Here is a 19,761-nt window from a genome sequence, read left to right on the forward strand (position 1 = left end):
TATCTAGCAAGTCCAGTATTTTCGAAAGTTCGTCTCTTCCTCCAGCGAAAAGTTGAACATCTACGATTTGTTGATGAAGAATACTGTAATTCATAGAAAATTTTTAATTAATCTAGTAATAATTTCTTGCAATCTGTTGTAATATGAGGGTAAATAGGTACAGTAAATTCTTCAGAGCAGTTAATTTCATTCAATGTCACGCAATACCAGATAGCATTATACTGTGGACGGACTAACTTGCAACAAAATAAATAAGCGTCTGTTTGCATGATGTTGATACTCTAAAAGAAGCCCCTTTATTACGATCATATCATTTTCGAAATCTACCACATTCAGTTATATAGTAACTAATCAGTCAAAAACCATTGGATTTTCTTTACACCCACTTTAAATCTTATTGGTTAAGAGAAATTAATATACATAATATTTTTCCAAATATATTTCATCAACGTAATTTGTTTTTAATTATACGTGTATATACATTTTCGCAGACAATGCTCTGCCAATTCACAAAATTTCTTTCAGTACTTATTGAAAGATTTCAGCATCTTGCTGCCTTTGTTCACTGGAACAGGTCTTCTCTGTCGGCACCTACGGCCTCTCCTTCCTCAAGGGCACTAAAGTTGAGAAAGTGCGATGGACGGTGGACCTCGTGATAGAATTCCTTGGGATTTGCAAGCGCCAAATCGTACTTCATGTTTACATCGTGCCGTACACCTGAAACAGAAAAGTGGGAAGTAACGTAGAAATTTAAACATAGCATTTGGCAAAAAATCTAATGTTGCTGATACTTACTAAGAGGTCTTGTACTTGACTACTCAAAATAGGTTACTAAAGATATATACAAATTATAATTACATAATATAAAGATTCAATTTCATGTCGTAAGAACACTAATTTAAATATAATCTGCATTACTAAGCTGTAAAGTGAAATATTGTATATGCATACTTCAGTTAACATTCAATAAGTTTAACCAGACCATATTAAAAGCAAGGCGAACTATCGGTCGCAGCATTCAACTTTTACCTAGTAATCCCGCATTCTATTTAGTGAGTGCCTCAAGCCATATAGCTACATTTTCTGCTTCGTTTATAAGGCAGCGAATAGTGACAGAGTTGTAAATATCGCAAGACGGTTTGTACGGTATCGTACAAACCGTACGGTTCATGGCCGTTAACATTATAGCAGCGCGATACTAACCCATGAAATTGTAGTTCCAGGAGCCTTGAGCCGGCACCATAAAGAAGCCAAGAAATCGATCGCTAAGCAGCATTTGCACTCTTTCGTAGTGTGAGGGCAAATAGCCTTTGGGGTTGTTGCCGCGGTCAGTGTTCAGCCTGCCCCACTCATAGCCAGACGGTGTAAGCTTGTATGCGGTTAAAGAACACGAACCTGGCGTAAAAGAGCATGTCAGTACAATGGTTTTCTCGCAATCCCATGTTTGATTATCAGCCATCATTCGTGCGTGCGTACTGACATCCTGAAAATATTACGTATTCACAAAAGAAAGACAGCAAATTATTGTACGGAAAGCTATTGGTAACGTTGCTAGATTTCAAATTCCATAAAAGTGTGTTTATATACCCACTGCGGCTACTGTCAGCTCATATATCTGGCTCTATAATAAAGAGAAGGCCAGATAATTAGTTATCGTGCGTAATTGCTAATTGACGTGTACACGTATATTGTTACCTTGCTCTGGAAAAAATTGTGTGCATTCAGATACGTTTAGAATCAACATGAATTGAATCCTATGACACAGCAAGGAATAAAAATAAATAATTAAATACCTGAGGTGAGAGCTGGGGCAGCTCATTCGGTTGCGTATGCATCCAGCCTAAGGCTTCCAAATCTTTCAGGTAGTCATGCTGCGGCAGCGCTTGTGGGAGTGTCACACTTTGATGCGTTCCGCATTGTGGTGGTATAACAAGACAACGGATCTCCTTAACCTGCAAGCACATCCAATTAATAACGAAAAATTGCATAGGCGACTAGTACAATTTCATGATAAGGACGGCAATGTAATTGCTTAAAAACAAGTAGTTAAGAGCGTGTGCATAAAATTCATTGATCGTGCTACTCATAGCACAGGTAACGAACAATTCGGCCGTTAACTGCTAAATTACACGTTTGTGAGGTCGAAACTGTAAATTATTACAAAGTGTTGTCAGGTCAATCTACCTGGGGATTATCTGGCGGGGAAACACCGTACAAATAAGCAGCAATTTGCGTCCGCAGATCTGAGATTATTATAAACTTTTTGAGTACGTTTTTCGGCAGAATATAGGTGTAGCCCGCCTCCTTGATGTCATCGGACGAAACATATATGTGATTAGTTCGAAGATGCAAATTCGTGGCGGATATCGCACGTACCTGTAAACGGCAAAGAAGACAATTGCAACTGAGTTTGACGTAATTGTTGTTCATTACTGAGCTAACTTACAGGTCCTTACTAAGCAATGTCGCGGCCCGCAAAACCAGTCAGGCTATTAATGACATTCGCCGGCCGCAGAAGCCATTGAACACCAGAGCCTGCTTAGGTGAAAAGCCCCATTTATATAGGACAGACTAAAATTCGGCGCGCTAAATCTTGCGCACGCCGAAGGAACTCTTGTCCACATCCATTAGCAAGAGTCAAAAACATGATGGTAATTGATAGTAACCTGACAAGATCTAAAACGGGAGCAGCGAACACCTTTAGATGATGCTTACTCATTATTGGTTTAACCGTATCTAAAATAGACAAACGCTCATAATACAGTGGTTGCGTTTGCTAAAAAAAAAGAAAAAGTTTTCTTATGAAATTACGATTTGTTAAATCTTAACATGTAACACCTGCTCTGTTTGCACTACTATATATATATATATATGTGTGTATACATGCATATAATGACTCGTTTAAATTAAAAACTTTAACAAATTATTTTGTATGCGCTAATAGCTAAAAGCATCATTTCTAATGGTCATGCTTATTTAATAGGCCCACTAACTAGTCATCATTAATATTTTTTTAAATTTCAATGGAAGCTACGCATCAAGCGAAACAGGCAGATGTAATTCGCTGAAAATAATAATTTCAACGGAATTACATTTTGCGTTGATAACAGCCCAAATGTTCCAAAAATGCAAAAGGTACAGAAAAAGTACAAAAAGAACTGTTGGATGTTATTTGGACAACCCAAGTAGCAATCGATATTTCTTTTCTTTTAATCTAGAAGTATTAAAATGATGAATTTTTCCTAGACCCTACTGAGGATCTTCACTTGAGGATCGCTCCTTGAATCTTTTCTTGGATTTTTTAGCAGCCAATGTAAGGCGACACTGACATAGACCGTCGATTTCGAGCAATGCGTTCTTATTTTAAAATGAATTGGTCCAATGTGGGAAGTTGGATAATAGCTGGCTTTTACATGAAATCGAAAAACGACGCATTTTCCGCCATCGAGGATTTCTTATTTGATTCTAAAGAGAAGTGGCTTCAACGGATGAATGCATGCTTGTTACTCCAACCAGCATGCTGAAATTTTTACACAATTTGAATGCACCTAAAAGGGATACCCAAATTATTAAAATAATTGGATACTCACCCGCCATTCAGTGCGTGAGGCGAATGTCATTGTCTCGTAGTTGCTAGTCGTTGATGTAATAATCTCATCTCCATGCTTATTGACTGTCTTGGTAGTCGTGGCCGTAAGCTGCGACTGCTCTTTGGTCTGCTTTTCAATTTCGGCGATTTGTTGTCTCTGGGCTGACGGTGCAGAGATTTCCATACCGAGAATAATGTCTCGGACCTCGGACTGGGTTAGTGAAGCAACGTTTACATTGTTCTTCTTGCCGTAGTCAGCCAAGATGAGTTCTTTCAGTTTGAGTTCCACGTTGATCCATTCCTCGTCCGTTAATGTGGGCCAGATGTGATGGGGCTCCGTGATCGTCGTTTTGTCTGGCTTCAGCACGACCTTTGTCCGCTCATTGTTGACGTGCAAAGCACGCAAGATGAGAATGAGTCGTGAAAAGGCCGTATACGACGAGATAGATTTAAGCCAGTCATCATACAAATTGAATAATACCATTTGCGGCTCCTGCGCCTTGAGAATAAGATCGCCGAATTTCTCGACTTTGAGGCATGCCTGGAATGGCAATTGTAGCTCTGAACCCTTGATCACTATGTTAGGGAAGTCAAGCAAGTGGACCTCAAGAGGGTCAAGCATACCCTTTCTTGTGACGATAATTTGTTTAGGCTGTTCTTCTACAGGCAGCGAACGAATCAATGCGGCTACCTCTTCGGCCGTCTTCCATTTAGCCAGCTGACCAAGACGCTTTTGTCCGGCCCACACTGACGTGTGGATAACCTTTAGGAAAAGCTGGCCCGTACGTGGGTTGAAGATGAAAATCGCACCATTAATGGGCTTCGTCGTCAGGTTACCTTCAAACGTTTTGTGGATTGTGACACGATACACGTTCGTATCATCGACGAACCAAATTATCTGGTTGCTGAAGAGTTCGCCGTAGTTTTGCGAGCTAAGGTACGGCTCGGTAGGCTCCGAGGAATAGAGCTGAAGGCCCTTGCGGATCCGTTCACGAAGGACATACAGCGCGGGATTTGCCTTCATGATCTTCGCTAGTGCCTGCTGAATCAATGGCTTCGACCCTGGGAACCAGTTGCCAAAAGCCGAGTGCAGATTGTAGGCTAAATCGACAGCGACAAGCACACCGGTGGGAGACGGGTAGATAGACATGTTATCCGTAGTATAATCCAGGAATTTTGCACGGGCGTAACGCTCGATGTCGTGCGAGTCATAGTCGCCCCATCGAAGCTGAATATCGATCCAGAACTTTTGCGTGGTAGTGCCATCCATCGTGTCTTTGCTGTCTGCTAGCAGACTTGGTCGAGAGACATTCCACTTGTAGGTGGCGAATAGGAGAATGTCCGCACACGACGAGTTCATTTTGTAGCTTTTTCGAGGATGAATCGTCTCCTTCTGAACAGTCTCGATTTCAAGAGCGTCCAACTCTTGGTCGAACACTTGACATAAATCCATGACAATCGACTCATGAATTTTCTGCCACAGATGGGCACGGAAGATTTGAATTAATGATATTTTAAGCGTTGGAATTTTTCCGTGCATGAATATGCCTGTCAAGTCAAGCTGCACTTGGAAACCGACGTAAACATTAGCGCGGTTGATAGTCGGTGACCACCACAGTGTAAAACGTCGATTAGGAATCTGGTTGAGACCAGATCGCTGAGCATTTGTGAGTTTCTTGTACTTCATACTTTCTTCGAAACCTGACGCTTTCTCCCAGAATAGACCCTCCCAAGTTGGGAAATAGGTGCCCTTAAACAAAGTGTGCTCGAGGATTCCCTCCACGCCTCCGAGCGCCTGAATCATATCCGTCCGGTAGTTGTTAAGGTTCCACAGTTTGCCGTCGTGGCGTTGATGCGTCCACCAGAACGGATTCTGCTTCAGGACTTGATACTGTTTAAAGTCCGTTCGTACACGCCAGCCCTTATCATAAGCGAGGGTGTGACGGTCTTTTTGGAACAACGTATTAATACGCGGGATGCCGCGATCCCATGAGTCCTCGAGATCTTCGAGAGTTAACCGACGGTTCTGTGCTAATGCTTCCTGTCGCTTGAGAGCGTACTCTGCCCACACACGTTGCGAGTCTACGAACTCGCTTTCCCACGGCTGAATGTAACGATATAAGTTAGGAATAACTTGATCCTCGTCATGTGACATACCTGACCTGAAATGCGTAATTCCGAGGTCAGTCTGCTTGCTCCACCTCAGATCGCTCTGTGGGATGAGTACATGACCCATTGAGAGCATGCCTAAACCACCGAGCTCTTTTGGAGTATAGAATACCACCGGTGGAAAACGCGATGGCATCTTTGAGTTCAGGCCAATTTTGATTCGAGTCTGAATTTTGTTCTCGCACTTTACCAAGAGATCTAGAAGCTCTTGGGTATTCACCACGGCTTCGCGGTAATAGGTCATCAGGCCTGTGAGACAATATCGACAACACTCCATGTTAGTCAACGGGAATTAAAACAATGCGTTGTATCAAAATAATAACTAGATGACTGTCTTCTACTTTAGTTTCGCTGAAACAATGTTATTCATAACGCTGAAATGACTGTGCATTGAGATTACATTAACATTTGCAAAGCAACTGAAGTTTCTGAATATATTATTCACTAACTGATACACATACGTATATGAACAGAGATTTTATGGCCCTACAATTTACTTCTAATTAGGCCTAAGGCCTATGAGTAGATTGGAACATTGTTATCGCCGCATAATTTAGCCGATATCGTACATTGCAATAATACATTTAGATGGCAACTAACCAATGAGGGCAGTATTCCATTTATTGACTATTTTCGTAAACGTTGTTGAACCTGACGCCATCAGAATTTGTCGCACACGGTTGTGGAACTTTGCCAGCGATTCGTCATCCACACGTAGAAAACACTGGGCTGTACGCTCTTTTGTTACCTCATTTTGTAAATTCCACACCCCGTCCTTGTGAGTTAACTATAACGTCACCAATATACAATTGCAGCTATAAATAATCTATAAACCTGTTCATGGCCAGGAGAACTTACCTAGCTTGGATTATTAGATATATCTTATATCGGCTCTTGTTTAAAGCATTTATTATTGATTCATCATCATTTTATCATTACTTTTCTGGCCGAGCCATCTTCAATATGTACGGCAAAAATGACGAATAATTTAAATAAAATATTTACCTCGTCATGCGACATCCGACATTTCGGCAGGATTCGGCATTCAAACCCACACATATTGAACAAGAGGTTAGGATTATCCTTTGAATACACAGAAACGAAGCTTGCATCCCACTGGACTGTTGTTACTGAGCGTGGCAAACGATTCTTGATATCCCAAAATACGGCTCTGCCAAGATTCACGTCATGCTTCATAAGACGCATACGAGAGTCGCGGGGCCAACATTTCTTATTGTTATACCCAACTATGTTTTCATTATTCGGGTCAGGATGCTCTGTAAGATATCTTTGGATTAAATCGCGCGCCTCATCGGCGGTGAATCTAAAGAAAACGTGCACTCGATCGATATAACGTGAATAGAGGCGAATCGGATGCCCGGTTTCTGTCGGTACATCTTGGAACGACAGAAAATCGTTCGGCATCTGTGGGGGTCCTGCCATTTCCGAGGCACGCTGCAAGCCCAGCAACAATAGATCGAGCACTAAGCCATAGTACTGTACAATAAATGACGAAAACTGAAGACCACGAAGGATACCATATGAATTCGTATGATTCATATCCTTGTAGTTTATAACCACGTTGTTTTTGGCTGTCATATAGTCGGCGATGTTATGATCAACAATAAGACGCAGCAGTCGATTGAGCAATGTTAGATCCATCTTTTCGTAAAGTTTCTCAAAGCGGGATTCCATCATTACCGCACATTCGCCTTCACCCGTTTCCCATACGTCCTGTAGGTTGTTGATCCCCTGGCACCACTTGTACACAAGCAGAGGTGGTGGCTCCGAGTCGGCCGGTTTGATCCATGGTGGAAACAACCGTCGCTTGTCAGCCTCGTACCACATATATTGGTCTAGATATGCATCCGTAATCTTTTCAAGCGGCTCGACCTCATGGACTGGAATGAGATGGCTATAAAGGTCCATGAATTCGATGCCAACCTGTAATAGTAAAGCCGTGAAACAAAAAAAACGCTAAAGTTATAACGGGACAACCAGGATTCCTACGAACATGTTGCATAACCTATAAGTTTGTTTTTTTGTTTATTTTTTCTTAATTAAGAAGTAAGGACTAGTTGCGAACTAATGTTAAAGATTTTGCTAAATGTAGCCAAAAATTAAGTTTTTTATTTCTTGCGGTGCATAGTGCACGCTATGTGTTCTCAGAAATGCTACACCAAATCATTTAGTTGTCACTCTCCCGGCCACTTGACCATTCGAACCCTATGAACGTTTCACGCTTGTGAAACGCCTGCAGTGTTCGCATTCGCCTTTGACTCCTCACAGCAATCGAGTGTCTGTTGAAATGTCACATGAGACAGCACCTTAGATTGAAAACTTGATACCTTCATGAGCTCACGACAGGTCTGGTCGATTGTACCACCAAAGTGTGGCGTCTGAAGGAAGTTACAATAGCGAAAACCAAAAAATCTAAGCGAAATCTCAATATCGCGAACGTAATTTTGACCTTGGAGGAAGGACAAGGAAGACAGTGCAAAAACTATATATTAAGAGAAAAAAGACAAACATGTGCGAAAGAAAACTTGGAAGTTATTCTAAGATAATAAATAATACTAATGAATTCTTAACAAACAGGCGTCACGCAAAGTTATGGAATTCAAACCAGACGTCGGAAAACAGCTTCGAATTAATTCTTGTCTTCATTGGTGCTATATGTCTCATGCGAAAATAAAACAAACCATTCGCACTCAGGCATTCTACTATGCTCAAACCGCATACAAGGGAACGTATGGACCAGTCCAGGGCAAGTAAGTAGTGTCATTTAGTTGACGCCTCGACCGCCCGAAGGGAAGGCTTCGCAAAGCAATTCATCATTGAACACACTTCGCAGATTATCTGATCAAAAACGCTTGAAGAGAGTTAAAACACGACGCTTCAATTAAACGGCTGAATGAGAGAAACACTTGATTGCTATGAGAGCAGCTTGTGCAATATATTTTTTCTAGCAAGCATCAGGTCTTAGCAATGGTAGGTAAAATATTGAAAAATGTTCACCTCCTTAAACGCTCTCTGGGTGAGTAGGTGACGCTTGATGCGTGATAGCGCTTCGTGGGGATTGTCGTAGGCCTGCTCAATGAGGCCAAGCTCCTCTCTCTGGCTTTGATTGAGGCGACTTTTAACCGAATACACTTCCTTGAGCCGTTCGAGAGCCAAAATCAGCAACTTCGTGTCATGCTTATACGATAGCGGAGGAAAGGGTACAGGCGAAAATCGACGACTTTCAAGCCAATGCACAGTCGTCGTATAGATAGCAACGGCCTCCTCGTCCGAGATGTATGGACCGTCCTTAAGGTAATTATGTTGGCGTTCCTGTTCCGCTTTCAAGTATAAACGCGTCAGTCGACCCAGATTTTTTTTACAGACAGTCTTGTCGACGGTCGCGCCGCGTCGGATACGCTCGCGATTGTAATGAGCAGTGTTCGTCCACCAATCAGCCTTCATCTTCACATACCGCAAAATCATGTTCTCGATCGGGATAGGCAAGCCGGGAACCTTCCATGGAATATTGGCCTTCCAACAGCGCCACGCCTCGCTTAGATGTTGCAGGATCGTACGGGCTTTGTTTTGCTTAATGCCTTCTGGCATCATGTCGATGATGTCATGCATGACGGAGGCGCGTAGCTCGAGATCGAAGTGCGACTCCACACGTTGCTTGGTAACTAAAATCGAAACGCGTTGCTACTCCATTGTTACTAGTTTTTACTACAGCTAAGAGAGCTACGTGAGGAGAGAGCTGTTAAATTTTATTGGTGAAACCTTCGATATTAATAAAGCAACTGCCTATTCTTCTTGTGTGCTTTAATGAACAAACTTGGAATGATTTTCAGGAACGCAGCTTCAGCCTTTCATTTATCACAGACAGTGTAGCAAATGTGACGAGCATATAATTTTTGCGCTAGTATGAGTTTAATGAACTCACCGGTTTTGGCTACGCCCTTTGAATGACGTCCTTCAAATTGCCTTGATAGAAGATTGCCAAGCCAGCGTTCGAGTAACGGAGTGATTCCTCGCAGGAAAAACAACCAGACACGCCATCCTGGTGCCCAGAAACCGCAACCCGGACCTTTGGCCACGGTTCCAGTGTTGAAACGGTAATAAATCAGATGCTTTAAATCCTTGCACATGCGAATTTGTCGCATCAGCTTGTACTTGTACCGGTACATACCGGTGAGTTGCCCCACGTGAGCGAAAATATACTGAAGGCCGTCGGCAAGCTGGAACGCATCGACGTTGTTCAGACGATATTGGACGTGCGAATCAACAATTAGCTTTGTCAGCCGCAGGATCTCACGGCAAAGATGGAATGCATTACCGAATCGGGACTTCTTACGCTCCTTTGTCGTTAGAGTCTTCACTGGCTTCAGGTTAAAATTATAGTCAAGGTGAAGATAATTCAGGTTCTTTCGGTGAATGAGAAGATTCAGCATATTGTAGCCCTGCCGACATACTTGTAATCCTGCCTCGACCCAGTCGATGGTCGTTGACTGGAAAAATTTTGTAGCTTTAAATGAGCGGAATAGGTAGCGTTTTTTCTGTGGCTTTGGTGGTCGCTGGTGCAATGCATTAAGTACATAATACTTCAGCAACTTCTGATACGAGACACGCACTTTGACCGGCATATTAGGTGGACAATGCTCTCTGTACCAACTCTTAACAAGGGGTACATCCAATGCACGCTTTGTACGATCTGACCGCAAATTAAACGGCCTCGGTGCCCATAGAAGAGCGATGCCATTAGCAGTGTTGTCCGTATAGAGCGGGCAATCCTGCAGAAACGGTTGAACTCCTTGCGGTAGTTCGAACTCATCGTCGTCTTCTGGCAGCAGCTCGTCCATTGCAGGAATCTTCGCAGTTGCGTTATGTCGGTGCGCAATTGGATTAATCAGAGGATCGTAATAAAAGGCTGGAAGATCAGGATCTTCGGTTTTGATGAACACCACACTTGGCGTATGATACCACGACAGATGAACGTGCGAATTGGGCACGTTATTGTACAGAAATGGAAACGCAATTCGATATTCTGTTCGGATAGGTTGTCGAATAATAATCTTGTTTATATCGTTAAACTCGTTCCAATCCTCATCACTGTAAGAAAAATGAGCGAAGTTTTATAAGAAGAAAGCTTATTCGTTAACACTGCTTTACACTTTTTACAATACAATTGAAACAAGTTACAATAGGCACCCATAATGATCGAATGCCTTAAAACTGACACGTAACTTGTCATGTTTGGTAATCATAAGGCAGTAGTTCAATTGCATATGTAATATAACTTCTTGTGCTTTCAGGCGCCTCTAATTGAATATACGTATATATCAAATGAAAAATCGTCAATACTAAGTGAGCTATTTACGCGGGATTGATGTCTTTGACAAGCGGCTCAAATTTAGGTCCTCCAGGAATTGCCATATTCAAGGCCTTCGCTGTGAAGAAGCTTCGAAGGTCGAACAGATAAAAGTAATTATCGTCGACAAGATCTGTCAACAATGGATTAGCAAGTCGGTACAACGCCGCCATTTGAGGTAGTGACAGCGTCCACCTACGATATGTAGACCCATTCACGTGTGCAGCTTCGTCGACAAGCGGTCGATGCTCGTAGAACCAGGATGCTACTGGAGCATCCTGAAACACACATTTGTCTAGATAAGAATATATATATAAGAAAAAATCTTCAATGATTAAAATTTTGCTTCCATATGTTGTACATTTCGCTAAAATTTGGATAAGGAAATTACGTCTTCAAATTGATGTAGCCTAATAGAAAGAAAAGTATATAAGCTTCTACAATTTTTTTGCATTATTATATTTTTACGAACGAAATATTTACGCATTTGCTTTAAGTGTTAGTGCTCTTGTTCTTCGCGATGCACGAAAACAATCCTTAGATAAGCATCTTCAAATTTCTAACCTTTTATTTATAAATATTTTGCCGAAAAATTGATGACTCGGCAAATTACTCGGTCAGATTCAAGAAAAATGTGAATCTTCCGAAGATGAATTTGTACAATTGTTTTCTATACATAAACATAAAGTAACAAATGTGTATTTGAAAAAGGCAATGCGTAGAGAATTATCTTTAAGTGTCTAACTTTTGTTAATTTTCCATGGCATGGTGTTACGTTTGATCAGATATTTGATAACAAACCTCTTCGGTCCCCAGATCCATTTGTACGGCCTCTAGAGGCTCAACATCAAGTACATTGTCGGCATAATCTAAAGGTGGTTCTTCATCGTCAAACGGTGGAAAACGCATTCGCTTAAAGTGTCGCCGATCTCGTTTTTCACGACGCATCATCAACCACATGGTGCTAAAATACAAAGGGCAACAAAGGAGAGCCTTTTATTACTAAGTGCCATCAAGTGTCCTTTGACTACTGAGCTACTAATGAAATGACGATGCCATGCTCGCAGTTAGGTTAGATACTTATAACAGGTAAATTTACCTTTCATTTGCGAAAGAACTGTTTGTCAAAGTAGCAAAGTGTTCTGTCGTGTGACAGATTTTAGAAAAATGACATATCTTATAAAAGGCACAAAAACTAGCACTAACAAAACGTACCCCCATTGAGCGATGTAAGCTGGCTCAATAACCCACGGAATCTCGTTCACGAATGTAATGGCACCCGTAATATGATACAGAACATTAACATCCCGAATCTGTTCCCAAGGCATTGGCATATTCTCAAGCAGCTTCAGCACCGCATGAGGCATATATTTGAGAGCGCCGAGGTAGACTCGTTTGTCGTGACGAAATTTCCTTGAAGTCATATCTCCGTGATCACGCATAATCTTTCTCAAATGCTCGGGCGGCATATCTTCTTTCTGCGCGTCGACAAAACCGAATTTTCTCTTTTCTGAGTATCGTTTCGACTGCAGCTGTTGCCATTTGCGGGCTACAAATTATCAAAATACTAAACTAATTAATATGTTAAGCTTTTCATAACCATCATATTTATTGGCAAAAGCAAGCTGCCCAGCTCTCCGCGCAAAGGTGCTGTTAATAATTAACTTGATAAATCTAGCTAGCTAATTAGGAAGCTATTTATACTTTAAGCGTCTTCAACCAGTAATCCATTGACAACTTCAATATTAGAACAATAACAACGATAAACGTATAAATACATACATCTCAAAATCCGCACTGTCGTTGCTGTTATACCTTTTTCCTGTAGTTTTGCGTCACTAAGCTGCTGGTGCTGCGGTGGAACAAACTGCTGAGACGAGAGCAGCGAAGGTCCACCAGGTGGTCCGCTCGGTAGGGGTGGCATGTGATTACCTCCTGGGGGCGGCGGTGGTGGTGCCATATGCCCGGGAGGAGGAGGAGGTGCCATAGGGCCTGGAGGTGGCGGCGGTATGATGTGTCCTGGTGGCGGGGGCATATGGCCATGAGGTGGTGGTGGAGGCATATGTGTGGCACCTGGGGGTGGTGGGATGTGACCCGCAGCGGTTGGAGATACTCCAGGGGGACCGCCACCCGTCTGCTGTTGTTGAGCGATTTGCGCGGCTAGGTGATGCTGCTGTGCCTGGTTCGCCTGCGCGGCCTGGGCTTGCATTGCTATCGCCATGACGAATGGGTCCGGTGCGCCCAAAGGGGGCAGGAACGGAGGGAGACCCGTCATCTTCTACACTTGGGCGCTGCCCTACGCTTGAAGCACAGCCTATCGAGCAATGTTTTCTTTCCGTTGTTGTCTTTAACGTTGCGCTTTTGATGTCACGAGGAATTTGAAAAAACGGGAAACATAGTGAACAGACACTCTAAAGAAACATATGAGATCAGATTCCTAATCTTTTGAATAAAGTGGTATTGCTTTTTCTGGCAAACTTGTTACGACATTGAACGATAAATAAAATATTGAACGCCAATATGAAAGTAAAATATATAATAGCAAAAAAAAAAATAAAATATGCTGCATTTACTTTAATTTGTACGTCCCTAGCGTCAAAAAAAAACGATCACGGTTAATCAAAAACTCCTGCAGAAAATAGAAACAAATATTTTCTTTAAGCCGCATAGGAACTACTTGTTGTGAATAAGGATATTATGAAGTAGTGTGGCCTTCGGGCATATTCTACGAAGCGAAGCAAATCTAAGGCATGTTGTGAAAATCTTGTTTATAATGCATCAAACATCGCTCAAAGAGATGTTAATAATCATCTTGAAAAAAATGGCGGATATAACTTAAGAAGAAAATATTTTTATATGCTTTTTAATTTCAATCATATTTAAGCAATGAGCTCCCATTTTCTTACTTGAATTTTTCTTCGTAAAAATTCCATTTGTTAACGCCAGTTGGCCATAAGCTAACAGCAGCAAGTGAAATACACGCGCTTAATCTGAGCAAGCAAGGTACAAACCAGTACACTCTGTCTAACACCGCAGGTTGACACAACGCCAATTAGCACCGAATGCATATAATCGTTACAGAGGATCATTTCATCTTATTTTTTGCATTCACTTGGAAAAAAAACTTATGTCACATGCAATTCTTACCTTCAAGATGAACACTTCAAAAACGAAACACCACGGACTTTATAGCGTAACAGACATTTCGTCCAATGTCAACAACAATGGCGGCTTTCGTACCAACAGCGATGCTGCCAGTAGTTTCGGAATAGCGGAACGGGCCATGGTGAACTCCTTATTTGGCGCGAAGTTACGAATGAACAAACAACGAAGTGCACTGAATAAGCGCAATATATGCCAAACGTTTAGAAAACTGCAATGGGCAATGCATTGGGCAGTTGCATCATTGCCCTTTACTTTTTAGCAAAAGCAAAGGGCAATGATGCAAGTAAGCCAAGACGGGTATATTTGGGTTACTAAATAAATATATAGCTTTTATGAGATAAACAAAGGCCTGTTGATTTGGTTCCTGTCGCAGTAGCAATCGTTCAGCCCACCACTGTTATATTTTAGACGATCTCGTAGGGTGCACTGTTGTTTGCGGTTGACACCACGACTTGCTCTTTAAAGGTGGCGGAACTATTTCCTGAGTATCAAGGCATATGCGTATTAGCCAGTAGATGATCTCCGCCCCTTCCGACTCATGTATATTTTTAAGAAAAAAACTATTGAATGGCGTTTAATAGACCTAATTCAAAGAATAAACAAGAGCACGCAAAAGCACATCCGCTGCTACCAGCAGTGTACAAAGGAACACGGCATGCACTATCAGTACAGTGTAACTATAATGGGATAATAAGAAAGAACATGCTAAGAAAGCGTAATCGAAAAGTATAAACACAGTGATTCCATTCGCATATTATTTATTTGCATTTTTGTCAGGAAAATTTTGTAAACCTTACACATAGTTCAGAATTTGACGAGTGCATCTTATCGGTCAAAAAACGGGCGGGGTTGGGACACAGCTTAGAGGTACTATAATTCTAATCACCGACACTGAGTGAACTCCCATCACTTTTTCATCATTAGGTTTTTAGCGATTTACAAATCTAGTCATCTTGTAGACGAAACGGTGATAGATTTGGATACCGTCTTGCACAACATTGGTATGATCTTTTACTTTCTTCTTCTATGTATCTTCAGTTCTAGCAGAGGCTTGAAAAAAGCTGGGTCCTGGCCTAAAATCTTCTACTAGTGTCGGTTAAACTGCAGTACTGTTATAGGGTAAGTAATAGGCCTAGGTACTGTGCAGGTCCGAGTGGGTGATCTCGGTAATAATAAATATTTTATAGTTCGCCTGGTCATTTCCATACGCTCATCAGATAACCATGTAGCATATACTCTATATTTTTTAACTATCTATACATTATTTTATTGAAGCTGCGAAAGGCGGTTGAACATTATTGAAAAGATCATTATAGCAGGTCGTTGTAGTAAAAGTTCCCAAAGATTTTTAGCCTGATGCTTCCCTGATTAATTGCGTATGAAAACGAGCCCTCTCGGTGATTTCGGTAGCTGTAAGCTTGACATTTGCGTTGCCATTTTTTTTTACTGCGTCTTCAAGAATTTTTGCGTTCATCTATTGCAGTCCAGTTACTGGCTTCCGTAATGCACGGAAGTCAATAATATGAAGATCGAGATCAATCCTAAATATTAGAATGCCCGATCCAAATCGTAATTGCCGCAATTCAATGAATTGTACATACCTTATTATGAAGACACCTTGTACTTCTAATAAAAATTTCTTTTGACGTTGGATTCCAAACTTATCTGGCATAGAGTTGAACTGGAAGTTTTATTTTGTTAAAATCGCATTTTAGTCAGGTCTCTTTCGGAATATCTACATAGACTGATACGAGTGACGTTTATTATTAACGAAATGTGTTACACGCGCCTCTTTCGGATCGTAATTCTGCTGACCGGATACAGACTTAATTATATATGCTTTGGTCGGGCGTAGAATAAAATTACGACGGATAAAATTTTCATTAAAATTTCTCATTTTTAACCCGTTTTTGACAATACGTGTAACTTGCAATCGAAGAAATATCACTTTGCTAGCGGAATACCTTAGGGTAGAAAATTTAGTTTAGTTATAATTTTTTTATCTTTTCACTGGTTGTAAAATCTAATGCAAGTTTTTCTTTTCACCGATTTAAGTACTAATATCGTTCAAGTTCCCTCCACTTTGAGCAGTTACTGAAGGCAAATGAGCTTAGTGCTTTCGCTAGGTTTTAACACGTTCAAGCAACAGACTGGCCATTCAAAAACAAAAACTTGATAATCACCTAATGCACCTACTTCGTCGCACGGATTTGTTGTGCGTAACACATAACGTTGGTGACAATCTTGTAAATCTAATAAGGAAGGATAGAGCACCGCTGAAGTTATTGTTACGAAAGTTATTACAAATGAAGTTAAAATTTGCTGAACTACAAGGTAACTATTGCTTTTCAAATCACGCTGCCTACTATAGCTACTCTGGACACGACTCCTTTACCGTACATATTCAGGAAATTCAATTATCTCGGTTATAAACGATATCTCTTCGACGTTTTCTGACCACCGAAGAATCGGAATCAAGTTTTGAATCGAGAGGAGATTCAATGTACACACAATTTCTTGTCTCTTTTTCTCCAACTATCAAAAAGCCAATCATCCTAATTGTAAGTTAATTTGGTGTTGTTAGATAGCTTAGTAGTCGAATCGGTCATGGCAAGAGGTGGAATTGGAATATTCAACTTAAAACACTTTTCATCTAACTTATCGCTAGTCAACAATAACCAGTAGGTCTGAATGAAACAGAGCCTAAATATGTCAAAACTAAATTACCATTGTTATTGCATGATTTATCTCAGGTGAAAGATATTTTCAAACGCACAATTTGTAATAGTTGGGGTCTACGTAATTGTTTTTCTATGATTTTTTCCGCGCGCATCTACTCATTCATGTTTTCCGTCTCGAATTTTGTCTGCCTCAACTTCGAACGGCCGAGCACGTTCAGGCTTCGAGTCAATTTGGATTCACCGTGGTTCCAGTACCATACTTTCATTCCTTTTCTGCCAGGTTGCTTCATTGTATCAATTACATTTTTCTGGTAACGTCATTATGAAGTTCTGCTCATTTAGATAGACCATCGTCGTCTTTTTAGTTATCTCGAATAACTGAGCAGTTATCCCATATTCCCCTAACATTTATCATTCCCATTGCCATTAGCTAAGAAAGTAGTCATTTCTCGATCCACATTCGAGGTCTATCGGGAAGTCTATATCATTTCGCATAGAACCATTTTGGGCCTTGTATGTGAGTGGTTACTAAATATAACAAAGTATGATTTACGCACGATTTCCCTCACAAAAATACGAAGGTGGGCGAACATAGAGGGGCTGATCGAAACAACATGTATGAAAAGTACGATTGAGTTACAAAGTGTGGGGACATTTTTTCACGACAATGCTATAACAAATGTATTGATCAGCATCGATTGATTAAATAAAAAAAAACACAATCAAAGGCTAAAGGAAAATGTATGATCGAATTATCTCTGTTTTTCTAAATTACCATCTACTTTTATGTGCTACTAATTTAGGGGAATCGCTAGCCGAAGATATCAATGCTGCATTTAGTTATTGGGTGTATTTTGTAACATATTTAATAAAATTGAAATATCAAAAATACAAGAAAAGTAATAAATAGTAATAATAAAAATTATAGCAAAAAAAAGTAATAGCGAAATGGTTATAACATATGGGAACAATAACCAGATACATTTTGAAGATGCCAAGTACTCTGGGAAACTTTGTTTTGTGAAATAATTAGTCATTTGATTATAATGAGACCATACACCAAATAACTCTAATGGTGAGCGCTTAAAAGCTCTGTTATCTGAGTTATTTTTCAAGCTGTTCTGCTGTCAGTTACTTTTCTGTGACCGTTGTGTTTATTCTACCTTGCGCTGATTCTCCGACATTCGCCGATCCGACACGACAAAAAAACGTGTTCTTCATTTTTTTTTCTGCGTTCGGAGCCTACATCCGTCACGTACGTTCGAATTCGCTACCGGAGACAAGATCGTAAGAGAAAAAAATTACCTTTTTTTATTAGAGTGGACATGCAAAACTCGGCACGAAATATATATACGTAGCAATGTATTTTATAGTTGTGTTTTATGAGACGGTAAAATTTGCTCTTGCCTATTATAACCTTGTTCGTGAAACCCTATGCAGTCGAGGTCGGCGATCAATGGTGACACGATGTGACAACAGGTATGTTGCCACTTACGTGACGTTGTTTTGTTAACGTAAAAATATGTGATCCAGTTTTGCTGAAAATAGTATATGTTACAAAACTAGCAAATTATCTAGGTGCGCCCTGAGAACTACTGTAATCAGCATTTTCAGCTTTTATAAAGTACGCGTACCCAACTGTTAGACTCTTAAACCATAGATTCTTACTAATGAACACTCTGATAATAAATTTATATTAAAATTTTCATTTCATTCGACGTAAGTAGAGAGGAGTGAGATTAGTAAAAAAAAAAAGTTGACACATATGTCAATTTGTCTGTTTCGCTCCCATGATTAGAACACACTACATTAAACGTAATAGATATACTGTATTAAAATAGTAAACGATTGCATAATCAGTATTGCTTAATTTTTATGTTTTTTAACGTTTAGGCATCCATGATTGATTATTCAGTAAGCAATAATTGTATCTAGCGATCTAGTTACAGGTTTTAGTCGTATAGAAAACTATGTTTTTGCTTTTTTTTTTGTAAAATTACACAGCGTACCGTACTGATACCGTATTCGCGTCATGATATATGGGGGAATCACCCTTTAGCAACATCTTCTGAATAGATTTCTATCACGGCTGGCGTGAAGTAAACTCTGATTGCAAGTTTCACGCAACGCCCAAAACCTTTGCATTTGAGTATCTATTGATTACCGATAGACGGATCGACCATTCATGCTTTTTTTTGTCTCCCCCTGGCTACTTTGAATCTTGTATCACTGACGGTTTGCATGCGTGATTAGTGGCGACACGACAAGAAGGCGAATCGACTTGACCCAAGTAATAGATACACGTAGTTCATAGGTAATAATAATAAGAAACCAACACGCTATACATATTTGCCAAACAAGCGCACTTGTATCTTTATTCTCTATGTAGTAGAAACACGAAAACGGTCAAATTAAATTTGAGGTGTCCATTGCCAGGACGAAGCGACTGCTCAGGAATTATTGGTAAGTTACAGGCATACATCGTGTTAGGCCAATTCAGAAAAGGGCACGCCTCGCGATACTCAGAATTGACAACTGCAGTTCGTGTATGGTAGCCTGACCCTCTGTAAGGTTAGCATGGAAAGTTTTCGGTAAATGCTGAATAGCCCAACGTACCAGTAGACAATAAGGTGGAAAGGGCCCGCAAGGGCAAATAGAGGGCGCTGGTAACATCGAATTAGTTCCGTTAGAAGTTGTTGTTTGGTAAAGGTTTGTGGTCAGAAATCGGTCGTTTATTATGAATAGACTAAATGTTAGGTTCGCCCAAGCCTGAAAATCTTACAGGTCTT

At 40.6% G+C, this 19,761-nt stretch overlaps 1 protein-coding gene across 2 annotated transcripts; it reads right to left on the reverse strand.

Moving 5' to 3' along the window:
* Positions 1–262: 262 nt before the first annotated feature.
* Prp8 (pre-mRNA processing factor 8) lies at positions 263–14,356 on the reverse strand. Of its 2 annotated transcripts, XM_022832739.2 has the most exons (14): positions 14,274–14,356; positions 12,942–13,484; positions 12,342–12,675; positions 11,928–12,090; positions 11,136–11,404; positions 9,702–10,867; positions 8,777–9,441; positions 6,764–7,702; positions 6,359–6,545; positions 3,591–6,007; positions 2,185–2,376; positions 1,794–1,952; positions 1,204–1,483; positions 263–717 (listed from the first exon to the last, which is right to left on the reverse strand). In XM_022832739.2, exons 2-14 carry the CDS (start codon positions 13,399–13,401, stop codon positions 563–565), a joined length of 7,386 nt encoding a protein of 2,461 aa, XP_022688474.1. In that variant the 5' UTR covers positions 13,402–13,484; positions 14,274–14,356; the 3' UTR covers positions 263–562. The 2 variants fall into 2 exon arrangements, with proteins under 2 accessions (XP_022688474.1, XP_022688475.1); XM_022832740.2 differs by lacking the exon at positions 14,274–14,356 and having other exon boundaries at positions 12,342–12,604; positions 12,942–13,291.
* Positions 14,357–19,761: the final 5,405 nt, after the last annotated feature.

This window comes from Varroa jacobsoni, unplaced genomic scaffold (assembly GCF_002532875.2).
Source record: "Varroa jacobsoni isolate VJ856 unplaced genomic scaffold, vjacob_1.0 scaffold_408, whole genome shotgun sequence".
In the NCBI taxonomy this organism is placed as follows: Eukaryota; Metazoa; Arthropoda; class Arachnida; order Mesostigmata; family Varroidae; genus Varroa; species Varroa jacobsoni.